Source organism: Hippocampus zosterae, chromosome 3, assembly GCF_025434085.1.
Source record: "Hippocampus zosterae strain Florida chromosome 3, ASM2543408v3, whole genome shotgun sequence".
NCBI lineage: Eukaryota > Metazoa > Chordata > Actinopteri > Syngnathiformes > Syngnathidae > Hippocampus > Hippocampus zosterae.
In genome coordinates, this window is record NC_067453.1 from 12,069,015 (window position 1) to 12,092,560 (window position 23,546).

At 40.8% G+C, this 23,546-nt stretch overlaps 1 protein-coding gene across 2 annotated transcripts in view; it reads right to left on the minus strand.

Moving 5' to 3' along the window:
* Window positions 1-5,726: 5,726 nt before the first annotated feature.
* Window positions 5,727-23,546, minus strand: part of tspan9a (tetraspanin 9a) — a 202,738-nt gene continuing 184,918 nt past the window's right edge. For both annotated transcript variants that reach the window (XM_052061785.1, XM_052061784.1), the window contains 5 exons: window positions 22,145-22,219; window positions 14,118-14,219; window positions 13,741-13,872; window positions 12,147-12,230; window positions 5,727-6,561 (listed from right to left, as the gene is read on the minus strand). In XM_052061785.1, coding sequence (XP_051917745.1) covers window positions 6,490-6,561; window positions 12,147-12,230; window positions 13,741-13,872; window positions 14,118-14,219; window positions 22,145-22,219 — 465 coding nt within the window. In that variant the 3' untranslated portion in view covers window positions 5,727-6,489. The remainder of the gene's footprint in view (window positions 6,562-12,146; window positions 12,231-13,740; window positions 13,873-14,117; window positions 14,220-22,144; window positions 22,220-23,546) is intronic.

Sequence of the window (23,546 nt, forward strand, 5' to 3'; positions counted from 1 at the left end):
AACGGATAATTTTAACAAGCGATCGCGGTAATGTGCAGATTATAGTCCACAAATATAAAATGTATAACGTAAAAATCAATTTATAAATTATTTTATACAATTTGCCGAGGGTCCGGACAGAGGAGGTCCGGACCGAGGAGGTCGGCGGTCCGGTCGTGGATCGCGGTCCGCCAGTTGAGGAAGAGGGGGTCTACGCTATACAATGCACAGTGAAGATGGCTCGTTAAAAATAAAAGCCAATGAGTGGATGGAGTTTTTTGACACCGTTTCTTTTATTTAAAAAATAATTGATTTGAAGAAGAAAGCCAAGGAGAGTGCACCACTTATTCAGAGTGCTTTCACATGTAGCAGAAAAAAAATGAAACTCCACAGGACAAGCAATGCTGGCAAATATCAGACAGTGCCATCCAACAGAACACAACATCAAACACACCATTTTAGAGCACACATCTCAGATATTCGGCTTAAGCACAGGCGGGTCGGAGAGTTAGGAGATCAAAGAAATAATATGTTAAAGGTGGCAAAACACACACACGCACACGTACATGTACTGAAACTGTCTTAAAATTCTCCACAGCAGACAAAAGCTAATTACTGCATTGTGTCCTTCCTCCATCTCTGTGGCTTAGTGGGTGTTTCCACAGATGAGAAGGTATGATTTACACCTAATGTTTCCAAGAAAAAATACTAAATGCAAATGCAGTCAAATATGATGTGAAAAAAAAAAACATTCTAACAACAAAAAACACATTTAGATAAATGTACACTGCTCCTCTTTTTAAAAAAAAACACGAGGAAATGAAGAATTAGAGTGGGTTGTTATGCATTTTAAAATGAGAAAACTCAGGCATCGTTACAAGAGGCAACCCACAAGTTCAAAAACTCTCACAAAGAGGCAGGTTCAACATCGAACCTAAAAAGGACAATGTGAAAAATCATGTCGTTGCCATTTTGTCACCTTCTCGAGTGTTTTATAATTAGTGAACATTCACAGACACTCAGTGTCAACGCAGTGTTGGCACCTGCAGCAGCGCCACTGTTAGCGTCCTGTTGTGTGTGTGTGAACATAAATTGCAGCACCATAAAATTACAAATTGTGTTAGGAATGATAGTGAAACATGTTCACCATTTCTATTGTTATTTATAACTTTTAATATAATTATTTTAATAACCCACATTCCTGCTCTTATTAGAACACTGTTAAGAAACCAATTTCTTTGCGGCATGACAATTGATATGTTACACTGTAATCCAGATTATTCTACATGCCTGTACGTTGAGAAAGGGTATGAATAATTTTAAAAAAGAAAGTATATATATCCAGCAAAAATATACTGACTCACCTACCAAAAGAAAATTCACCTGGACTCACTATTTGGCCTTAGAAGGAATCATTTCAGGATTAATTTAATTTGGCTGTCTACGTTTACTGTGAATTGGCGCTGTGGAGTTGAAAGTGCCCTTGATATGAATTTACATTCCAACAGCGAGGAATATGCATGTGTATAATATGGTTTGAGTGAGTGTGTGGCAGTAGCTTAAAAGAAATTCCACTTAAGAAACATAGAGGCGGACTAGGAAAGTAGAGTAAAAAGTTTCCTTGCATCTACTTCAGAGGAGGCAATCATCTTTACATGTTGGGCTAATGTAAAAAGCTGATTTAATGAATTGAACATTGTTCATCATTGGACCTCGCACACTGTCACGTTCAAAAGACTGAAAGCTGCTGATCATTCCATCACGTTGTGAATCAATTAAACAAGATTTGAATAAGAGGGAGCGTGACAACAAGTGTGAAGCACTGAACACCCTTTGTGGGATTCAAGTAGGGCTTCGTGACCAAGTTCCACTCCGATCAATTCAGACTTAATTGTCTTTAGTGCCCGTCGCTGAGCTAAGACAGAACAACATTTTGAACACCTTGTAAAGAGGAACGCTGCCTTGGACTAATCCCTGAGCAAACCAACACTGAATGATGGCACATTCTCACAATGGGCCCTCGTTGTGAGCGAGGAAAAGGCAAGAGCAGGAGGAGCAGAAAACGCCGACGACAAAACACACTAAATAAAAACGACAGCCAATGTATAAAAACAACAGTGTTGAACATCTTTCTTTGAAACAGCATTCATCCTCAGATTGAGAAGGAACGTGTACAAGGCCATGAAAATGTGAAGAGTTGAGAGGGAGTTCACGCCGGGATGCGCATTTCAGATTTTCAGCGTTTGAGAGTTTTGAGGTTGCGTATCAAATGTGTCACGCTCAATGTCTTTTGTTTTTGCTAAAAACAGCTTTATTGCAGACTCTAAAATTGTCCAGGGATGTGAGTGAGAGTGTGAATGATTGTTTGCCTATACTTGATGTGCCCTTCAATGGGCGACCAACCCAAGGTGTACCCTGCCTCTCTCCCCAAAGACAGCAGGATAGGCGCCGGCTCACCCACGAGGATAAGCGCAATAGAAAATGGATGGATGGGCAACACTGCAATATGTATTCAACATCTTGCGCCTCCAGTCAGGCTAACATGCCATCTGACTGACTGAACTGTCACAGCTGTTTCCTCTGCAGTCTCTCCAGGGTTTGGTAGAACCCACACAGCAGACATCCTGCTGTGTGTCGTCCTCTCCGTCTGCAGAGTGCGGCAGTAAATAAGGGATGTGCCGAGAGTTTGAGCAAGCGGCCGAGCGGAGGGGACGTGCCCACTCGTGCCTGTGCTCTACATCAGCAGCTGTCATGTTCTACCCTATGGACACGACCAGTGGAGTTGGAGCATATGGGTTGCTGCATGTCAGTGTAATTCTTTTTCTTCCTGTCGCAACAGGCCCTTCACTTTGGAAAACTGTCCCTCAAAAACAAAGGTCCTTGATATAAGATGGCAGTGTGAAAATAGGAAAGAAAGCGTCTATAGGTCTCATACATTCTGTCTTGTGATCAGCTTGCAGTCGGAAAAAGCTAAACTTGAGTCGTGACATGAAAATACACAATCCTGGACTTCCGTTCCACATTATGATGAAGATGGAATCAATGCTAATATGAGAAGATGAAGTTTGTTACATATGTACGTTATCGCAGCTCTGTGTCAGAGGTCCAAAGATGTACTTGGAACAACAACATCGCAATAGTTTTTCAATCAGCACCAGCAAGGAAATGCTTCAACTTGGCTACGACTTGGATAATACTTGAACAAAATATACAGGGAAACCACAAGTTACTTTCTCTCCAAAAAATAAATGTGCATCTTTCCTAAGTGCTTCCAAACGTACATATTGTCTTGGAAAAAGCCTCTCAATTTGATTAAGGACATGATAAAACAGGGAGGTATGCAAAATCAGTTTGAGGTTGTTGGGAGGAGTTAAAGTATGGGCAAGGTAATGTCGCAGTGTTTTAATGTGACTTTATCGCAACGATGTAGAAATACAAACTATTCAAATAGTAAAAATGACGCATTTCTAGTTGAAATATTATGACATATTGGAACTACAGAATGACAACAGCAAAGAAATTTTGCTGACTGATTTCCAGTAAGCCTTACTGAGTGCCAGTACGATTTGTACTTGCCCCCTATCCCAAAAAAACAAACAAACAAACCACAAACCCCCAAGATGCTAAACATTGATAACAAGATTTTAAAAAATGCTCAATACAATTAAGATTATCCACTTTAAATAAAGAAAAACAGCCATAAAGTCATATTTTGATGAGGGAATCTCAAGAAAATTTCCAGATGTTGCTGTCGCTACACAGTCCTATTCTGGAGTACAAATTATGTTCCTTCTCGAAGGGAGAAAAATGTGTTACTTACATCTTTTCAAGTTGTCTGCCCATGATTATACAGATGCTGGCCTAATTTGAGTAGCATAATAATAAATGCCAGACCGTCAACGTAGCGCCGTCGACATGTTCACCGGAATATGAGTGAGGTTCACGGCACCTGGCACCTCAATGGTCAGGTGTGAAATGCAGTACACTCCAGATTGCTCATTTCCTGTTTGGCAGTTCAGATAAGGGGGAAAAAAGTACAAATCCAAATTGAAATAAACTGAGCCATACTGATGGAATGATGTTTCAAGTGCTTCCCACCTGGGGCCATTTCCATTCAAGTCCCCATACCAAAACATTCCGAAACCATCCCAAGTATTTTTAGTGATTGAGGAAGCAGATTGTTTCTCAAACTTCTTGGAAATGTGTGATCAAGAGTCCCAAATAGATGTTTCCTTTAGGGCACATTGCCAAAGCTATCCATCTCAGCTTTGATCGACTTAGACTCCCACCACGCTGTCCTCTGGCTGCCAGGAAGCAAAAGGCATGGGAATAGGAGTGGTCAAAAAAACAGAGGTGTGTCATGAGTGGGAAGATCATCTGACAAAAGGAACTCATTTAGGCAAGGGATATATGGGAGGAAATTCACTCTTTTGTTGGGTTTGCTTATAACAATTACTGTATTTTCCGCACAATAAGGCACAACTAAAAGCATTCCATTTTCTCAAACGCCGACAGTGTGCCTTATAATCCGATATGCCTTATACTGTATATGAATTGGCTATATAAATAGTGCACTGCTGTAGCTTCCATGATCTTTATAAGGCGGTGCGCCCAATATGTGAAAATAGTTTTAAAATTCATTGAATTGGCCATTCACCGAAGCGCCTCATTGTGCGGAAAATACATTTTTTAAATTGGATTACATGATGAATATATGGCCATGGTTGATGGTCTCAGATTAGGTTCCAATGGGACTTTTGACATTCACTCACACAACATAACACAACTATCTGAGAGCATTCATCTTCCTAACCGCTTGATCCCCACTAGGGTCGCGGGGGGTGCTGGAGCCTATCCCAGCCGTCTCCGGGCAGTAGGCGGGGGACACCCTGAATCGGTTGCCAGCCAATCGCAGGGCACACAGAGACGAACAACCATTCGCACTCACACTCACACCTATGGACAATTTAGAGTGTTCAATCAGCCTGCCACGCATATTTTTGGAATGTGGGAGGAAACCGGAGCACCCGGAGAAAACCCACGCAGGCCCGGGGAGAACATGCAAACTCCACACAGGGAGGCCGGAGCTGGAATTGAACCCGGTACCTCTGCACTGTGAAGCCGACGTGCTAACCACTGGACTACCGGGCCGCCCCTATCTGAGAGCATGTTTCTCAAAAAAATATTTGTTTTCGAAGACGACAGCAACAGTTTCCCTCATTTACAGTTTGGTTTTTAGGGGGCTCAATGCTCCTTTGTAGTAAGGAAATTTAAAGATAAAGGTGAAGAGAGTTTACCACCACGACTCTGAGACTGATGAGGGGAGGACACACGTGTGACAGTAGATTATGAAAAGGGAAACCATTTGCCGCCTCTACGAACACAATTTATGATATCAGCATGAACACTGTCTTTGCCTCTAGTGCCCATGATTCTCTTTGTTTTTATGCCCTTCTTTTTCTAACCGTTGCAGTGTGAAACAATGTGATCACACATGTACACTACAATTTAGTTTGGACTCTCAAAGGGGGAATTTCATCACCCAGGATCTTTCTCTTGACAGTTCTGGTGGAGCTTTAATAAACAACCATTTTACACAATTTACCGGTATATGCCTCGATGGGAATTGTGGTGATGCTGGTGTGTGGCAGCATACTTTGTGTGTGTGTGTGTGTGTGTGTGTGTGTGTTTCTGCCTGTGTTTTTACCCAGGCAGATTTACACTGTTATCCAAAGAATAAAGCGGAATTTAGTACAAAATGATTCTTCTCCCTTTAATAACTTCCTTCAACCCCCCTCACTTTACCCATAATGCTCGTCAAAGGGAAAATATACGACTCATGGATCATAATAAACACCATCCTGACATGTCTTCACGTTAAATGCAACACACACTATATTGTACTTACATTCCACAGGAGCATCACACACATAAAAAAAGTATTTCGGGAAAAAAAGGGTGATAAAGGATTTGAAGGTAAGTCGGTGAAGTAGAAAACTAGCATGCCTTTTAAGGTTTTTTTTCCATTTACAAATGAAAATGGGGGTCAATTTTTTTTTTGTAAGCATAAAGGAAAGTCAAAATACTCCACAAGAAATAGGTGGTGAGGAGTTTTTTTTTTCTTTTCCCCAATGGGTGGGGAGTGTTAGCAAGTCTTAAATGTCTTTGTGTCTGTGTGCGCTTCCCTCCAGCAAATTGTTATTCCAAGCAAAGAAAGAAAATGATTAAAAAAAAATAAAGAAGGAGTGACAACCAACAAGATTCTCTTCAGTGCCAAATGACTTGTCCCTTCTCCTCTTCCAGTTGTGTTACTCTTTGGCAAAAATGAGTGGCGAAAGGAGAGAGCCCGGATAGGCGACACATGGAATCTGCACACAAAGTCTGGGAGCAGAGTCAAAGGATGGTTGTAATGTATTGGCAGCGATGATGCGGGACCAGGGGGTTCATCAGATTTCCAGATCAAATCAGATTTCCATCCCTTCAGGAATTGATGGGCCTCTTCTCCAGAGGCTAGGCATCATACTTCTTCCCTGTTCTGTGGATGTGATGGAAAAGCGTCATGGAGAATGCCATGCCCAGAAGCTGTAGGGGGGGAGAGAAGGAGACAGTATGTGAAACATGATGTGTGATTTATGTAAGCACACGTGGAGCACATTTGCTTCTACATGGCCCATAGGCATTTTGATGGACAATTCATCCCGCTGTGAAGCACCAGCATTTCTTTATTCACTCGCCAACAAATGGAAGTTGGCAAGCGGAAACGGTAGGCAAAAGCATTTAGTCAAAGAAGTAAATGAAGATAGATGCGTGAGTAGGCTCTTTGAAGTTGTCATTACTTGTCCTATTTGTACATCTCACACACAGTCGCAAGGCTCATTCTAATACCTTTTTCTGCTGAAGCAAGGAGCATATCTTAGTACCCCTCCGCTAAGAAGTAAAAGTGATTGATATTTTAACTGCTTCAGCAAATGACTCACTGTCGATGAACACGTCTCTGAACACAGAGCATGCATGTATACAAGTATATTTAGATCCAGACAAACATACTCATATTCTATACTTGAGTAAAAGGACATTCCTCTGTGTAAAAATACTTTGCTTGAGATAAAATGCACAGATTCTGAAATGGACTTGAGTTAAAAAATGAGTTGATTTCCATTTTGAGAACTTGGCCCAAAGGGTTAAATAAAATGCTCACAAAATATTGTTTCCTCATCTATGAGAATGCATTTGATGTTGTCATCAACACCATGAAATCATTCTCTTGAATAAAGCTGTAGCTAGGGAATAGCTTGCTTTTCCAAATCTGTTTAATAATGCTCCCGAGTAGACATGACTCCTTCAATTACTGCGCCCATTTATCTTTTCCCCAAGATGTCTCAATCTTTTAATCGATGAAGATCTCAACTGAGGTTGACATGGCCTCTCTCCATTCAAATGTTTTTTTACATTGTGTCATTATCCGTGGAGGTTGTGAAAAAACAAAAACAAAAAAGCCTATTTTGGCAGAGATTAAAAGTCAAAAGGCAACAGGTAAATACAGTAAAACAAAATACAGATACCCAAGACATCTACTTCAGTACAGAAAGGAAATAGTTGTATTTTGTTACTTCGTGCCACCGTTTCGATCTCACTCAGGGTCAAAGATACCAGTGAAATGTAACCTGCATATTTACACTATTCAACACTCAAGTATGTGTTATATTTGACCCAAAATATAAAACCATTTTCAAATACAACAGATACCCCCTCCCTATTTACCACCCCCAAGTTTATACAATTCAGAAATCGACAAAGACTCTTGGTAAAATACATGTCAAGTCAACAAGTCAAGTCAACAGTATTTATAGAGCACTTTCAAACAGCCATCGCTGCATACAAAGTGCTGTACATGGAGCGATTTAACATATACAATAAACAGTAAGACGAATCAGTAATAAGTAATAAGTAATAAGGCGGTAGAAAGCACCAAGCAGTAAAATCAAGAGCAAATCTAAGTCATGCTGAGTCAAACGCCAAAGAATACAAGTGAGTTTTGAGGAGGGCTTTAAAGATGGGCAGCGAGGAGGCTTGCCGAATGTTCAGTGGGAGGTCATTCCAGAGAGATGGACCAGCAACAGAAAAGGCTCGATCCCCTCTGAGCCTCAGTTTAGTTCTTGGTACGTCTAGCAAAGACTGGTCCACAGACCTGAGGCGCCGGGCAGGGGTGTAGGGGCGTATGAGCTCAGAGAGGTAAGGTGGCGCGAGATTATTCAGAGATTTGAAAACAAAGAGGAGGATCTTAAAAATAATTCTAAAATGAATGGGGAGCCAGTGAAGGGATGCCAAAGTAGGAGTTATATGCTCCCTCTTACGAGTACCAGTCAAGAGGCGAGCAGCGGCATTCTGTACCAGCTGAAGGCGCTTGATGGAGGACTGGCTGACTCCAAAGTACAGGGCGTTGCAGTAATCGAGCCGGGATGTGACAAAGGCATGAATTACTGTCTCAAAGTGTTCATGTGAGAGGAAAGGTTTTATTTTGTCCAGCTGTCTAAGGTGAAAGAAGCTGGATTTAACAACGGCACCAATTTGCCGATCGAGTTTGAAATCACTGTCCAGTTTAAGTCCCAAGTTTGAGACCGTTGATTTCAGATAAGGAGATAGGGGGCCCAAGTCTACAGGATGGAATGTACAAGGTCCACTGGGGCCAAACAATATCACCTCTGTCTTCTTTTCGTTGAACTTCAAGAAATTTTGTGCCATCCAGGTTTTGATTTCTTCCAGACAGGATAGGAGTGGCCTTAATGAGAAGGTGTCTTTCTTGCTCAGTGGGACATAGATCTGGCAGTCATCTGCATAGCAGTGGAAAGGAATACCATGTTTCCTTAAGATGGAACCCAATGGGAGCAGATACAGCGAGAACAGCAGAGGCCCCAGAATTGAGCCCTGTGGAACACCACATGACAGGGGAGCAGTGCGTGATTCAGAGCAGCCAAGGCTGACACAAAAGGTCCTGTCAGCTAGATAGGACCTAAACCAATCAAGAGCACTCCCGCCAATGCCCACCAAGTGCTGCAAACGAGTCAGCAGAATACTGTGATCCACTGTATCAAATGCTGCAGTTAAGTCCAATAAAACCAGACACATGTGGTCTCCAGAGTCATTTGCCAAGAGGATGTCATTAGAGACGCGTAACAGGGCTGACTCCGTGCTATGCATCGTCTTGAAACCTGACTGGAAGACCTCCAAGATGTTATGTTCACATAGATGTCACACAAAATCAGAATCGTGAGCCGCCGTGACTCATGATTGCTCTTCAGTACGAGTACTTGACAGATGAAAAAAAAGTTGAAGTTAGACCTGTCACTTTCTCTACAAAGGTAAAGTTCCATTTTCAAGTTTTACATTGACAGTGAGATTTATTCAGAAGATGGAGGCCCTGTAGTCCAGTGGTTAGCACGTCGGCTTCACAGTGCAGAGGTACCGGGTTCGATTCCAGCTCTGGCCTCCCTGTGTGGAGTTTGCATGTTCTCCCCGGGCCTGCGTGGGTTTTCTCCGGGTGCTCCGGTTTCCTCCCACATTCCAAAAACATGTGTGGCAGGCTGATTGAACACTCTAAATTGTCCCTAGGTGTGAGTGTGAGTGCGAATGGTTGTTCGTTTCTGTGTGCCCTACGATTGGCTGGCAACCGATTCAGGGTGTCCCCCGCCTACTGCCCGAAGACAGCTGGGATAAGCTCCAGCACCCCCCGCGACCCTAGTGAGGATCTAGTGGCTCGGAAGATGAATGAATGAATGAATGAATGAATGAATTTATTCAGAAGAAGTACTGTACTTTGAAGAAAATCCCATTGTAAGCTGTTATCTGTCAAAAGTGGTTGGAGGTAAACTTCCAGCTAAGAAAACAAGAAAGGTCTCTTCCCAGCTGACCGGTGCAGCTCCGATACAAGTGAGGTTTGGGCAGAATGAGTTTGACGGGTTTTTATCAATCAATGATGAAGAACGCCGAATACTGTAGAGATTTAGGAAATCACAGAGGAAGAACTTCCAAGACTTACTGTCCTATTAAATGTGTATCATGAAATGTTGGAGACTTGTGATGTATTTTATAAAAGTTTGCTTGCAAAGGGAAAAAACCACTGTGTAGTTGTACGCAGCCTGAGCTCTATTAATATTTGTCTTTCGATCGCTCATTCTTGCTTGGCTCTCAACGAAGGCGGACGCTTTTCCTTTCTGCTCCTGCCCCCGCCACCCGAGAAGAGCAGGCAGTGGGGGAGCCTACTTGCCCCTCTGGGACTTTTGCTGCTGGGTACACCCGAGATCCTTGGAGTAAGCGGAGAATGGTGTGCCTGTCAACACTGTCCGTTAAGGATGTGAATGACATCTACATTATTGGCCTTCCGATAACAGGTATGCTGTTGTTTGGTGTTAGCAGTTTCCTGATCTATCGCAAAATTCTACATCTGCTATCTCGACCTTCCCCTGATGAAAGTATGTACGGATGCTAGTCCCCCACCATCACCCCCACCTTCATACACTCCCTTGTATCACCGTCTTCATTGTTTATGTCTTGTGACCTGTTGTAACTGTCACAAGCTTGTGCTTGTGTTTTTTTAGCCCAACTCAAATTACCCTCAAAATGAGGATCCGTCGAGCGTGTTTTTTTTTTCTTGCCCTCTCCCTCCCTTGTGGTTTCTTTCTGACTTCCGGTTTGAGTGAATGCTGGCGCGTTTGGCTGCTGCTGCTCAACCCGTATTGTTTTGTGTTTTTTGTTAATGTAAAGTGACCTTGGGTGTCTTGAAAGGCACTTATAAATAAAATGTATTATTATTATTATTATTATTATTATCATTCCTAGATTCTCACTCATATGTCAAGGTAGAAGACTAGGCTACTTTCTCAAGTGCTCAAAATTTTCCCTCGCAAGGGGCACATAAGATGGAGATCTGCTGTCATGGTCTTCACGAATATGAAAGCTCAACACAAGGAATGTGTAGGCATACAGACACCAAAACTGATGACAGACAAGTCAGCGTGCGGTTTGAGTCATTATCGGAGTCTGCAAAGAGGACTGATATCTTGCTTGTTCTCGCATGAGCGTTTGTTTGTATGTGTGTGTGTGTTTCGAGGAGAGCTGCAACAGAGGAGTGATAGTGTCAAATAAAAGATGGATGTAACAGGAGCTTGTGATCTTTTCACAAATGTGAGGTAAAGCACAGGTGGGAACCTCAGGTGCAGCATCCGAGGCTCAAAATAGCACACTCACTTAAAGATGCAAATATTCAGTCACCAGCTACAACATCACCTCAACAAGGCAGGCCCAGCACCGGTCCTTGGGGACCGCTGCCTTGCGTGTTTTCAGATGCTTCCCTATTCCAACACGCCCGATTCAAATGATCAGCTCATCAGCATTCTCTGAAGAAGCCTGACAATGATCCAGAATTTTTGAATCAGGTGTGTTGTACTGGATCTCCTTAGCTTTGATGAGTGAAGTGTCTACTAAATACGAGTATTTGGGTAATGACATTGTTTCGTATGATTTAACGTTCTCAGCATAAAATGGCTGAAATATATGAATGTTAAATGTGAATCCTCTTAACACCTGAATCATATCTCTTTTTTTTTTAAATTTCAATTCCATCGCTGGCAGCTCAGTCTTTTGCGCTTCATGATTGGGGGAGGGGGGTTGTTTTGACCAGCTCGTTGTCTAAATGCAAACCTTTCCCAAAACTCTGTTTTTGTGTATTGTTCTTTGGTAATTGAACCCAGCAGGAGCAGTCAATGTTTCCAGGTGGAAGAGTTCATTTCTACAAACTATTTGTTCAATCAAATTTAATGAGAGGCACAGTTTCATTAATGTATTTTTGTCATCTGCTTATTTATTTTAATCCACTTTGTCTTCTGATGGGTCACCACCGCCTGCTTGGAGTAAAGTCATTGTGCTTTGAGTTGCTCAGACACACCAGTGTGTGTGTGTTTGTGTGTGTGTGTGTGTTGGGCGCTGGCAATGTTTTTCCAAGATTTGGGCACCCAATACACCCCCTGGAGGTCAAATCTTATCATTTAGCCGTCAGTACATGCAGGCCCATAGAGCTGAAGGCCAATTGATGCAGACATGTTGCAATGTCGGCAGACAGAGACAAATGCGGCACCACAAACGATGCATCAGGACATCAATACACCTCCTACCTGCACAACCACGATGACCATGCCTATGGTTCCCAGCATGTGCTTGTTGTCATCAAGCCATTCTTCTACTTTCTCAAAGCAGCCCTAGATGGAAGAACACATGAGGAAAAACTCAACCAGTTACCTGTTTGCCTGAAAGCTGTGTAAATTATACAGTGGACGAAAGAGCACTGACCTAGTATCAATGTGAGGTGTAAAATAAGTAAATTGTGAATTATGAATTTTATATTGAGACTTATGGGTCATACAAACAGACGTGCGTATTAAACTTGCAACGTTTCTGGTTCATTCAGAGGTCGGCATTCTAAAAATGTCATGCGGCGTTCAGCTGCAAAAGAACAGCACAGTGCTGTGTGGTCGTTTTCTTGGGGTGAGATATCAGTATTTTAGTGCTGCGCCATCCCAGTGGCCCAGCTCAATGGCTGCTTATTCTCACCTTGGCAATTATGTAATTCCCTGATTTGGACTGGACTAACCACATAACAGAGTGGATTAGGCTTCTAATAGGAGGAAATAGGGAAACAGAGTGTTGCACAGCTATAAACAAAATGGCTGTTGCCACATAATGGAAAAATCTGTAAAGCAATAAAAATAACATTTAATAGCCCCTCTATTTTCTCTCTCTGATTAGACACACTAGGTTGTTAAAGAAACCCAGCACCAGATGGACCTCCAATTATGGTTGTATTTAGATTGAATGTATAAATTGGCCATGTCTACAATCTGACCATAATAGAGCTCAGCCACTATTTAGCATAAAAGTGCATTGCAACGAGAGTAATCACATTAAAAAAAAAGAAAACTTATTCTTTTCCCCCTGCATTTGCTTTGGTATTGTAACATTTTTTTCCTCAACAAAAATAAGAGTGGAAAATACTGCCCCCTCCCAATAAAACCCATAACGAAGTGCACTGTATAATATATATATATATATATATATATATATATATATATATATATATATATATATATATATATATATATATATATATCTGCGATTGGCTGGCAACTGATTTAGGATGTCACCCGCCTACTGCCCGAAGACGGCTGGGATAGGCTATATATATATATATATATATATATATATATATATATATATATATATATATATATATATATACGCACTGTATATATGCGTCACAAGTACTAAGAGTTTTGCTAAAAGTAAAACTAAAACTTGCTAAACACCTGTAACATTTAGAAGATTATGCTAAACAAATGTGGGCATTGGGCAAGAGCCTCAACAATACCCAATAATATAAACTACAACTTATGCTTGTACTATATCCATAATACTCATCACTGCCATCACTGTAAATTGTTATATAAAACAATTTATCAGTCTGATTATGAGCTGTGATTGGCTGGCAACAGTTCAGGGTGTCCCCGATCTACGTCTGGGATAGGCTCCAGCACGCCCACGACCCTTGTGAGGATAAGCAGCTTATATAAATATATGAATATAGATGGATGATTATGATATATGATCATTCGGTTACAAAATGGAAAATGAACATCTATTTTCAAAAGACATGCACCCCATTATATTCAGAATTTAAATTCAAATTTTTGACCTACATTAGCAAGCGCTTACCCGATTCCAAAACATGTTTGTGGAGTTACGCCCACAGTTCTGGTAATGCTCCTGGCAGCAGCGGTCAGGAACGACCTTCTCTTTCAGGGCCTCATGCCAGTCGGTGTAAGCTATCACCCCGCAGCACTTCCACTGTGTATCCCACACACACAAAAAAAAAAATGCAGTCAGTGAGCCATACAGTCCATCAGGTTCCTGAAACTTAACTTTGAAGAGACTTCATTCGCATTGTATTACACAGTAATGGAATGTACTCAGAGAGACCAGCCGTGAGATTCAATGTTGCATTAAGACAAGAAGCCAGGCAATACATTATCAGAAATGTAGTTGTTCTGTTAATGCATAGCACATTTGATTGAACTGTGAGGGTGGCCTACCTCAGCCTGGATGATGTTCCAGGCATTTCTCAGGCCAATGTTGTTTTCAGAGTTGTACAGAGCCAGCCCGTCCTTCAGATCTTGTTTCGCATTCTCACTCACCTGCAGATGGAAGTGACATCAGTCATGGTGAGAAACCCTTTGAGTGTCAAACCATCCCTGTGGAGTGATCACTGAATATCAGTGAGAAAAAACAGTGCGGAACCGAAACCTGGAGAGAGCTGTCAAAAACCATGAACCAGTGTGCGATTTGATCTCAGCTACTTCAAGCATGTTTAATGGGATATCATCCAAAATCGGAGCTGTTCTTGCTGTGCCATAGAGCACAAGCTGTCATTGGTCGGAATCGTGCACAAACGTTACCTCTGAATGCAGGTCCATGCGTTTGTCTGACTCGGTAATGAGTCAAAAGATCCTTTTGACGGACAAAGAAAATAACATTTGTGGCGGTTGGGCTCAGATGCAGCAGGACTAGTGATGGCTAAGAAGTTAATATACAAAGATTGATTCTGACATCAAGTGCTCGATTTTGGCAGAGTGGCGCTCCTGCGCTCGGAGTAAAAACGGACGGATTTCGTTTCCGTGCCAATGCAACTCTAGTCTCGGGTTTTTGGGTCTGTTTAACACCTGTCTGGGCGTGAAGGTGCATGAAGCAGCCTTGCCCCCGGCGCACCTGAAAAAATGGTGACAGAAAGTAGTCTGCAGTTGAATTGTTGTTCATAGACATCACAACAAATTGATGATTCATGATCGACCAGTGGACAGGAATACTTTTTTCTTGAGTTACCATGGATTTGGTAGTATGAATGGCAACAGATGGCCGCACATGATTACACAGGTATTGAATTATTCTGCTGTTTGCTGTGCCACTGGCTTAAAAAGAAATATATTTATGTTCATCGAATCAATCATAATTTTTGCACAAATTAAGTCAAATTGGATAATTTCCCATGACACTTCCCGATGATTTCTATGGCACAATAGTGTTCCAATGCACCTTAGATGGGAATCACTACTTCAAAATGACAATTTGTCAAAAATAGAAAATTTGTTGACCTGCATACCTTACACAAGATATCAAGCGTTTACTCAGTAACAATTGATGCTATAAAACGTCCGCAATCACTTGGCCACACAGGTTGCCACTCCTGGACAAATTATATATTCATCTATTTAGCTTGCTCATTGTTAAAATCAGACTCAATTTTCGGCTCTGACTTGAATAGGGGAAGATTTTAGGTTGCCTCACTCACGCACAGCTTCACATACCCTCAAGCAAAACGTGTGTTCATCGTTTTCCTTGTGACTGAACTCTAACAATGTGCTCCGGGTTGTGTTATGTCTGTGGGAGATTAATATCTTATTGGATGAGTTAATTAGAAACAAAAGTCAGTGGCTTAGTTCTCCTGCAGTTTGGTTTCCCCATGGTGGATTCCACTAACAGCCGCAACAGATTGATGGGCACTTCAGATATGTTGTAATTATTAGAGAGAAAATAGACGCATTGCCCCCGAACCACACATACAGCTTCACAAAGGCCATTAGTCACACAGAGATATTAAAAAAAATGAGTAAAGGGGTAATGATTCAGATCATCAACTTTCGACCCATGCAGAAGTCAGTGACGTGCATTTCGATTATAATATGCAAGATGATGTTAATGCAAGCATCTGGTGTGACATGTAATATACTTGTTCAGACAGCAACCTGACTTTAAACAAAACAGACGGGGGTGGGTGGGGTGGAGGTTGGGGATTGTAAATGACCGTTAGATGTCCCTCTGCCTCTCTGGGATTCCTTTTCACACAGGCACTGACCCGCCTCTGTTACAGCTTTTAGACAACCTCGGTCGACATCTCATATCAGCAGCCATTTATAAAGAACAGTGACTGGAATTGGCTGAATAAAAATCAAAGTTTTAGCAGCAGTGGTGAAGATCGCCATGGCAATTAGAGAGATGCTAAAAGTCAAACGTGATTAGGTCTGAGTAATTAATCCTCTTTTGCATTAAAATGCTTCGGTAACCATGCAAAGTCTATTTCGATGACCTCTAAAACGAACTCTAAAACGGAAATAAGATTAGGATCGCTTCCAATAACATTCTTCTGTGCGGTTTTATAATTTTGCTGATGCAGAGGAGCGTGTCTATGTATGCCTTGTTGGGGTGCAGGGCCCACATTTTCTGCATCAGTCCTTGTACAAGAAAATGAGATGAAGAGCTTTATCATCAATCTGGTACTTTGTTTCCATCTTCTGCTGACATTCTCAGCTTTATGCGATACTATTCGCTCATTAACGACTCGTTGCAGTCAGTGGAGAGTAACCACCTTCTACTCCACACCTCAATCCACCACACATGCACACATACACGCATTCACAAGGATATGGTAAAATCGTCTTGGTCTCCAATGACTGCATATCTTTCATTTGAAGTGTGAAAACCTTTTTTTGCACTTGACATGGAACCTAACAATCTAGATTTAAGGCTAATGAAAGGTAGACAAATGACTGCAGCGCAAAAAATGTGTGTATATATATATATATATATATATATATATATATATATATATATATATACACACCGTATTTTCGTGACCATTCGGCGCACCGTGTGGTTGGGCGCAGTCTCATTAATGGGTGCTAATTTCTGTATTTTACAAATAGACAAAACACACTGTATTATTGGGCGCAGTTTTAAAGTGGTAAAACATATGCCAGCTTAAACGGCATGCATGAGCGCACGCCAAAAACACGTTAGCTTGAATCATACGGTAGCATGCCAGAACTGAGTTCTGTTGTATTTTATTTAGCCATCGTACAATGTGCTCACATTTTTGATTGCACGTTTTTCTTCTTTTTTAATTGCTCATAATTGGAACCTCTAAAACATGTGAATAGGATACACATAATGTCAAGAAAAGATCAGGAAGCCAAATGCGCTTTTAGACCCAATGCCTAATAAGTTATGCTTTTGTTGACACCTGAACATGAAAAAAACTACTCCTAAAACTACACTAAATTAGTACTAAATGGTCATGAAATTTGGAAGGCCAAAAAATTACATTTTTGGCAAGTATTCCCTTATAATATTTATCCGGGAATAATGCTTGAAACCCAATTACAGAATGAATATGCAGCAAGTGGGTTTCTATGAGGGGTTTTTTTTTTCCCCCGACCTGATCCAATTTGCACGTGTTGCACCTTGGTGGAGCTCTGTAAGCCTCTGAGTGCCATTCTAATTAGCCGAGGCACTGACTAGGAATGTCTAATGACTGAACTCTCAGATAGCCGCTCTAGTAGAAACAGAGTACAGTATTGCATATTTACAGTAGGGAGTGTAATGAGCACTTAGTGCTTTGTGAAAATATTATTTTTAATCCATTGCTCCAAGCAACGGATTAAAAATATTCAATTATCAAATTTCTTCCGCATCCGCGTAAACTCTCCATGTGCACTAAATGCTTGCTTCAGTCAACATATGACCACTGAGATAAGAAATATTTCTAGACAACCACGCACTAACAACCGAACAACCACCGGACTGTGCACTTATCACAATCGCACTTCCACTACTAATTTTATATTAATTGCTTTCACTCACTTGATTCCAGTCACTGTGCACTGTCCAGAAGTGTTGCGATAATTGTTCCAAAAGTTTAATAAATGATGTAGAGAGAGAGTATCAGGGCAAAAGGTCCTCAACAACACATCATTAAAGTGGATATTGAATTCCCTTGATGCATTGGAAGCCTTGCCCAAGGCCAGAATGCTCAATAGCTTGAGAGCAACACCACTGCTTGCTCTCTGTTTGGTTTGAAATAATAAATAACAGCCACAAACTGAACAGATAGATACTGGTTGATTATGTGTTTGATGCAATAAGCAATCACCAAATGTGGCACAATATCAGATTGTCGTAGTAGCTGGATTCCTTATTTTGCCCCTCTTAATTAGTCCCCAAAACGTCATGCTAGACATTTTTAAATGGCAACCATTACTTGAATGTGTATACCTCATATGAATTAGCACTTATCGAATGTTAAAATACTTTGAACGCTGTTTGTTGGCTGGTTTGATAGTGAATTAGCAAGATGATTAAAAAGAAAAAAAAAACACACAACTGATTTGCATGAAACTTTCTGGCATTGTGGCACACAAGCCCGATAGGTCCCGTCTCACCAGTAACCCAATGAACACGATGAGTAGTGAATGAATAGAAATATTTTCTTGGCTCATGTCATGACATAATCAAATCTCACAGACACCAAAAGAGAGATGGTGTGGTGGTGGTACATAATATTTGTCACTTTTTGTTGTTTGAGTCATGAAGGAGGCATCTTCCCCAGCCCCAGTTTCAAAAGTGGTATTGCCTTATGTCATCCTTTATGAACCAGCAAGAAGCTTTGACGAGAAATCCTTTTAACCACGGCTAGGGTTTGCACTCCACTCATTAACATTCTGGCTCTCCGTGTAAACTATTGACATTGTGCCTCTGTTACTTCACCAATTTGAATCCCTATCTTTATCTCACTTCTTTTTCTCCTGAGTCCAACTACTGTCTCTTACTACCTTCTGCTAAGGTAGTAAGAGGTACTAACCTTCTTTTTATTTATTTATTTATTTTTACTTCTGCCCTCCATCCTTCTGCCCATGCTCTGCTGCTCCTCTTCTCTCTTTGCCTCTGCATTGTGAGCTAATAAACCTCTACCACTGTTTGGGTTGGCGTGTTGGGTTGACACAGAAACAATGAGGTCACAGCATTACAGACGAATGGCAATAATCTGTTTTCTGGCCTGGCCATCTGCTATTGTCAGCTGGTTGCTAACTGCAGGACCTGATTTAATTATAGTACAGATTATGTACGGTCAAGAAAATACCTTTTGTTCATTCTACATTGTTCACCTTCGGTTTACTGTATTGTGTTTTTCAACATAGTTCAATTAATTACTTATTATGGTTCTATGGTGTTGCACCATTTACAGCTGAAAGCATTCTCACTATCTCATTTACACAAGCAAGATGGCAGTTTACTATTAGAAATACTACAGTCCAATCTTAGTGTAGCTAAAGTCTTACACTTGATTGATAGGGACAAAACGTTGGAAAAAATTTGAAGGGAATTGCAACACTTTATATATTATAAAGAGTAAAGAATCGATAATCATCTGCCAATCCAAAATGAAAGGCGGCCAGTTGTGTTTCGTATTCCAGGCTTGTTAATAAATGCCTTGTGATTCGAAGATCAAGTAGCAGAAGGGGATTAATCATTCCTCTGATCACAGCCTGTAGCAGAGAATGCCTGATATGGCATACCGGATTCCACGAGAGGGAAGAAGGCCACTGAATGGTCACCGCCTTTGCATATAGCCTGGTCCTCAGGCACATACCATATCATTAGAGCTGCAGGATGACAGGCTAAAATAACAATGATTTTATTCAAATGCAATGGCCTTCCTTTGTAATGATGTTTGAAGAGCAATAAATAAAATATAGCTGTGATCAATACAGTGGTTTGGCATGTCATTTGATTTAAAACATTATCCACCCTATGTAATTTTTCCTAACGGGGAAGACATAAAACACTGCTAATGTTCGCTGGAAGTGATGGAAATGAGACACTTATACCTGAGTAGGACATGGTGTTCTAATGTATCAGAAATTTGAAAAATCAGAGCGCTCCTTCAATTCAACTGCTCAACATCAGGGAGCAAAGCAGTGTGGAGACTATTTGAAATTCATGGGAAGGGTCACAGTGAGGATTCTGCCCAATCACCTCCATAAAGTTCAGACAATAATATTAGTGAGATAAGGAAGCAAACAAATTGGCTGCTGCTGGATGTGCTTTGAGCTCTGATCCAAATCTAAAGAAGAATTGGCTGCTAAATGAATGTTTTATCTGCTTTGAAGACTAAGTTTGAATAAACATCTCTCAAAAGAGAAGTGGCATTAACTGCGCCTAACTCCCATAGGGCCTTAACTAAATAGTCAAACGATATTTACATACAACACCATGACAGGACTCTCTATTAACATTTTCAGAGGGGCACTTGGGCCGGCAAGAGTAGAAACGTGCATATGAATTTTGGAAATAAGTGGTACCTGTTTCAAACTCAGTGAAAACAGAACATCCATCGCCAATCTCTGGCTTTAGTCATCACAAAAAAGCCCTTAAATCAGATTCTTAGAGGGGATTTTAGTATTGACATCATTATTACATACAGACCTACTATTTAAGTGCCAATGTTCAGCCCATCCGAGTGTGCTTTTAATATAAAATAATTTTGCCTGGTTAAAATACACGATGCTTGACAGATTCCACCGTCTGTGGCTAAGGCCAGACAGCTGCGATGTAAACCTTCACCTACGGTTATGTTAGATTTTGTCCTGTTATCAAGCTACTGACATAAGTCACAGAAAGCAGAGAGATGATCTCCACCAGGGGTGTCAAAGTCGTTTTTGACATGAGCCACTTTTGAGTTAGGTCTTCTTTCGGAGGGCTGTTATGACTGAAACCACAAAGATTTTCGCATTACTACTTTTGTGGGTAACAAAATCATTGGAAAATCTCAACATCATTATTACACATTACAATTTGGCCTTTCAATGCATTTTTGTTTGAAAGGATCATACAAGTTAACCCACATGATTTTCTTTCGGGGGCCTCATAAAATGATGTGGCGGGCCGGATCTGGCCCCCAGGCCTTGATTTTGACACCTGTGCTCTACACATTGAGAATATATGAGATTCTATTTTCAATGTATTGCCCATTGCTTACGATACTGCTAGACTAGTGAAAAGTAAGTCACTCACTGGCAGTTGCTCAAATTGAAGTCTAACATAGACTGAATAATAATAATAGTAATAATAATAATTCATTTAATTTAGAGTGTTCTTCAAAAGAAATCAAAGATGCTATACAGTTTAGAATATGTAAACAAAAAACAAACAAACAGACAAACTATAAAAAAAATAATAAAATAATAAAAAAATAAAATACATAAATCAAACAAAAATGAAACGGAAAACGTGCAGTTTCCATTGATGTGATTATAGCAAATTACAGGAAGTGTGGAACAGGAGTGATTTTCAGGGATGAAAGACAAGGTTGGGGTTGGGTGAATCCCTGATATGGGCTGTTTGGTCCCTACACCACCAATGTCATAGTTTGATTTTCAGTGCCGGCAGTCAATCGGATTGGCTTCCAGTGAGGGGTGGATTCCGCTAAGGCCAAGTTTCAGTGATACAGAGGTCCAGGCTATTATCCATGATGAATTGATTCAGAATGACTGCTTTATTACTCATTGTAAAATAAAAAAAATACTCATCACTGCCATCGCTGTAATTTGTTATAAAACATTATTAGATTAGATAGATACAATATATATTGGCATTATAAACAGCATCTTTCTATCCTACACACACACACACACACACACACACACACACACACACACACACACACACACACACACACACACACACACACACACACACACACACACACACACACACAATATGCACGCATGTGTGTATACAATATATTTAATGCATTTTTTGACTCTCAAAATACATATGTACAATTATTAATTTGTCCTTGAAAAAGAAACTCAGCGCTTGTCATTGCTTGTTTTTTAAAAGCCTCATAATAAATATTTGTAGAACAATTTGGAGAAGATTGGACTTCAGATTGCACATGGATGTCAGTAATCTCGCCTTCTTGAAATATTGTCATCTGTTGTCCCCTAATAGGCACACACTTAACTTGAAGCAAACGTGAGGTCATGGGAAATGTGTACTGAACCACTTGTAGCAAGCCAACTGGTGGGGATTAGTCCGCATTTTGGGACGTAACCTCTGACAGCAGATGAGCTTTATTTAGAATGGGGATATGTTGAATATATTCACACCTTTGTTTGAATTTAATCTGCATGTGTGAGAGATGTCACTTTTTGAATGACAAGAGCAAACAAAGGAAAACGAGACCAAGTTCATTTTATTTAAAAAACAAGAGACAAATTGAACCTACCTTATCTGAGTACACGAAGAACAGGATGAGTAATATCAGCTCTGTCAAGAGAATTATCAGCAGTATGATGAAAAACTGTCAGAAAAAAGGGAGAGGAGACACTTTTTAGAAGCCAGCGGGAAAAAAAAAATATTACGAAACCACTTTAGCTGACATCAAAAAGCCCTGTTAAAAGTATGTGCTACGTGTGGAAAAACAACCGTTTGACTTCACCAGTTCAAAATGCCACATAGACATTAAATTTAGTCATGACAATATGGGAAAATAAAATTTCTTACTAAATTCATGGCATATCAGTCACTAGATGATATAACACAGTTGCACATTTTTAAAAATATTCAAGCAGAAAATACCCAAGTTGAGAGATGAAAGAGGAGGTGGGAAGAAAGAAAGAGTGGAAGATTCAACCGCTGGCATGATCACTTGCAAACTATGCAAAACATACAAACAAGCTATCTTTTGCTTGGCAGGTAAAGGCAGCCATGTCAAATTTGGTGGAGCTTTCGACTGATGCAAGGACTGAAGCGTAGAGAGCACAAACTCAAGTTCTCATCTTTTTTCCAGCTCTCGACAGGTTGAACCTGTGTAATTAACTTGTGCAAATGATAGACACTTTGCAGAGCTTTGTGCAACCTGAATAACACCAGGAAAGGTGTCATAAATAGTACATTATTGTGTCGGAAGGTTTTGGTGTGCTGCATGTCCAGTCAACCGACCAGCAAGGAGACAGCGGGGCAGTGTGATTGAGTGGGCTGTGACTACCATGGAGAAATCACACTGACACAGACACACTGGTGCTTATTTGCAAGATGGGACTCAGCCCTTGACGTGTGGTGCAATGGAGACGTCTCGTCGGTTGTCTACTTGCTGCGAAAAGAAATAAAGTAATGATCTGAGAATTGGGGCATCATTGCTCAGTGATAGAGTGGTCATCTCCCAACCCAGTGATTCGAGGTTCAATCCCCGGCCATTATGACCATGCTGATGTGTCTTTGAGCAAAATACTGAACCTCCTGATACTGTCTCGTCAGAAGGTAAATGAGGAAAAAGTGCTTTGAATACCTAAGGTGGAAATGTGCGATACAAGTGAATGTCTTGATTCTGCTTCTGTTACGTTTCCAACAGGTGGCATAGGTGGGCTTTCTCTCCGGCTGCGCATCTGTCATGCATCACAATCACGGCACTATTTAAGGACTTCCGACAACTGAGTGTCGAGTAATTCACCTTGCTCAAGCCATTGTTCCAAGTGCAATTTGCTCGACGTTTCCTGATTTTGCTCTGTTTCTCTCTTGCCTCCTTTTTGTGCTTTATTACATTTAAATTGTGGTTTTTGGTTTGAATTTTTTTTTCCTTTTACATTTTCCTTGCCTTTTGCAAGCGCTTGTGGTTCTCATCTTATCCT